Consider the following 1,798-nt stretch of genomic DNA (forward strand, 5'->3'; position numbering starts at 1 on the left):
CACACATAGACACACACACACGCCCGGTACACACACACGCCCGGTATACACACACACACACATGCCCGGTACACACACACACACACACATGCCCGGTATACACACACACATGCCCGGTATACACACACACACACACATGCCCGGTACACACACACACACATGCCCGGTATACACACACATGCCTGGTATAGACACACACACACACACATGCCCGGTATACACTCACACACACACACACACACGCCCGGTATACACACACACGCCCGGTATACACACACATGCCCGGTATACACACACACACATGCCCGGTATACACTCACACACACATACACACGCCCGGTATACACACACACACACACACACGCCCGGTATATACACACACGCCCGGTATACACACATGTGACATTGCGTGGTCCTCTGATGCCGTTGTCACTTCTCTTCAGCTTCGAGGAGATCTACAAATTCCAGCGGCAGATCCTGCGGGTGAAGGACCGGGATGAGTTCCCAATGGTGCTGGTGGGGAACAAAGCGGACCTGGAGCACCAGAGGCAGGTAAACCCCGGAGACCCTCCAATATTTATCACACAAAGGCTGCCAGCTACTTTAAAGTGTACCTGTCATGAGAGAATTGTGTACGCTTCCATTGCTGATGTCTCTTATTTGAGAATGTTCATTCATTGCTCGTCTTGCTCTGTTTGTAGTTCCAAAAAGTGTTTGTGCTTATACCTCAGGGCGAGGAAACGCAGACCGATCGGCACTTATTTTTTTGGGGGGGGAAAAAAATCAATCCTGTGATGTTTTCCCACCATTCCGCTCCCCATTTCCCAGAAGTCTCTTGGCTGCCTTTCCATAAATATGAGACCATCCCCCGTTCCGGTCAGCGGTCCCTCAGGCACATCGGTGGGCTTCACGCGTGTTCTTAGCACTTGCTTGATTCGGCCTCCAGAGCGAGTGGATCACTTTACAAATGGAATAATATTTTTAAATGGAGGCGGGCCCGGTCACATGACACATCAGACACGACAGGCCTCTCCTCCAATCACAGCGCTCACTCTGCTGCCCTAAATGTAACACTGAGGAACACCGCACTCTGCATGTTATGAATGGGATGGAAAATGCGGACTGCGGTGTGGAGAAACGTTGCGGCGGACGGCGGGATCCTCTCCCTCCGCTATCCGTGGCTCCCCGAGTCTACAAATGGTTAATGCCGCCTCTGGTTTCATTGCAGGTGACGCAGGAAGAAGGACACCAGTTGGCGCGGCAGCTGAAAGCGAGGTATCTGGAAGCCTCGGCCAAGATCAGGATGAATGTGGATCAGGCCTTTCACGAACTTGTGCGCGTTGTCAGGTAAGTGGCAGAGAAGTGACGCCGATCAGCGATGTGCCGTCCTCCATGTGTACAGCCGGGTCACATAAATCATCATCTGCACTGACACCCAGATCTGTCATTCCTCTCCTCAGCTCGCCCCTTCAGTCTCCTGGCACAGCTCTAGATCAATGTCAGTGCGGATGTCGCACAGTGTCTGCAGACTCGGCCTTTCCAAACCTGAGCTCATGACATTTCCTCCCCATGTGCTTCACTGTAATATATACGCTAGTTTGTGTCCTCCCGCTACCCTAAGGAGAACTATGGGGAAAACCCCTGACCCCATAGTTCTCCTTTTAAGCCTGATCTGTCATTGATTAGTAGTACAGAGGTGACATTAGGGGTCATGTGTGCTACAAATATCGGGTATCAATGTGCACAAAACAAAAAACATTTAATGCACAATACCCCCCAAACCCCCCAAACCCCCCCC

The 1,798-nt window shown here is 51.7% G+C and overlaps 1 protein-coding gene across 1 annotated transcript in view; it reads left to right on the plus strand.

The window, feature by feature from the left end:
- The window catches only part of RRAS2 (related RAS viral (r-ras) oncogene homolog 2), a 33,913-nt gene that overhangs the window by 26,834 nt on the left and 5,281 nt on the right, over window positions 1-1,798 (plus strand). The window contains exons 4-5 of the mRNA XM_018573017.1: window positions 444-552; window positions 1,229-1,347. Of these exons, the coding sequence (XP_018428519.1) occupies window positions 444-552; window positions 1,229-1,347 (228 nt within the window). The remainder of the gene's footprint in view (window positions 1-443; window positions 553-1,228; window positions 1,348-1,798) is intronic.

The sequence above is a fragment of the Nanorana parkeri genome, unplaced genomic scaffold, assembly GCF_000935625.1.
Source record: "Nanorana parkeri isolate BGI_ZX_2015 unplaced genomic scaffold, ASM93562v1 scaffold2206, whole genome shotgun sequence".
In the NCBI taxonomy this organism is placed as follows: Eukaryota; Metazoa; Chordata; class Amphibia; order Anura; family Dicroglossidae; genus Nanorana; species Nanorana parkeri.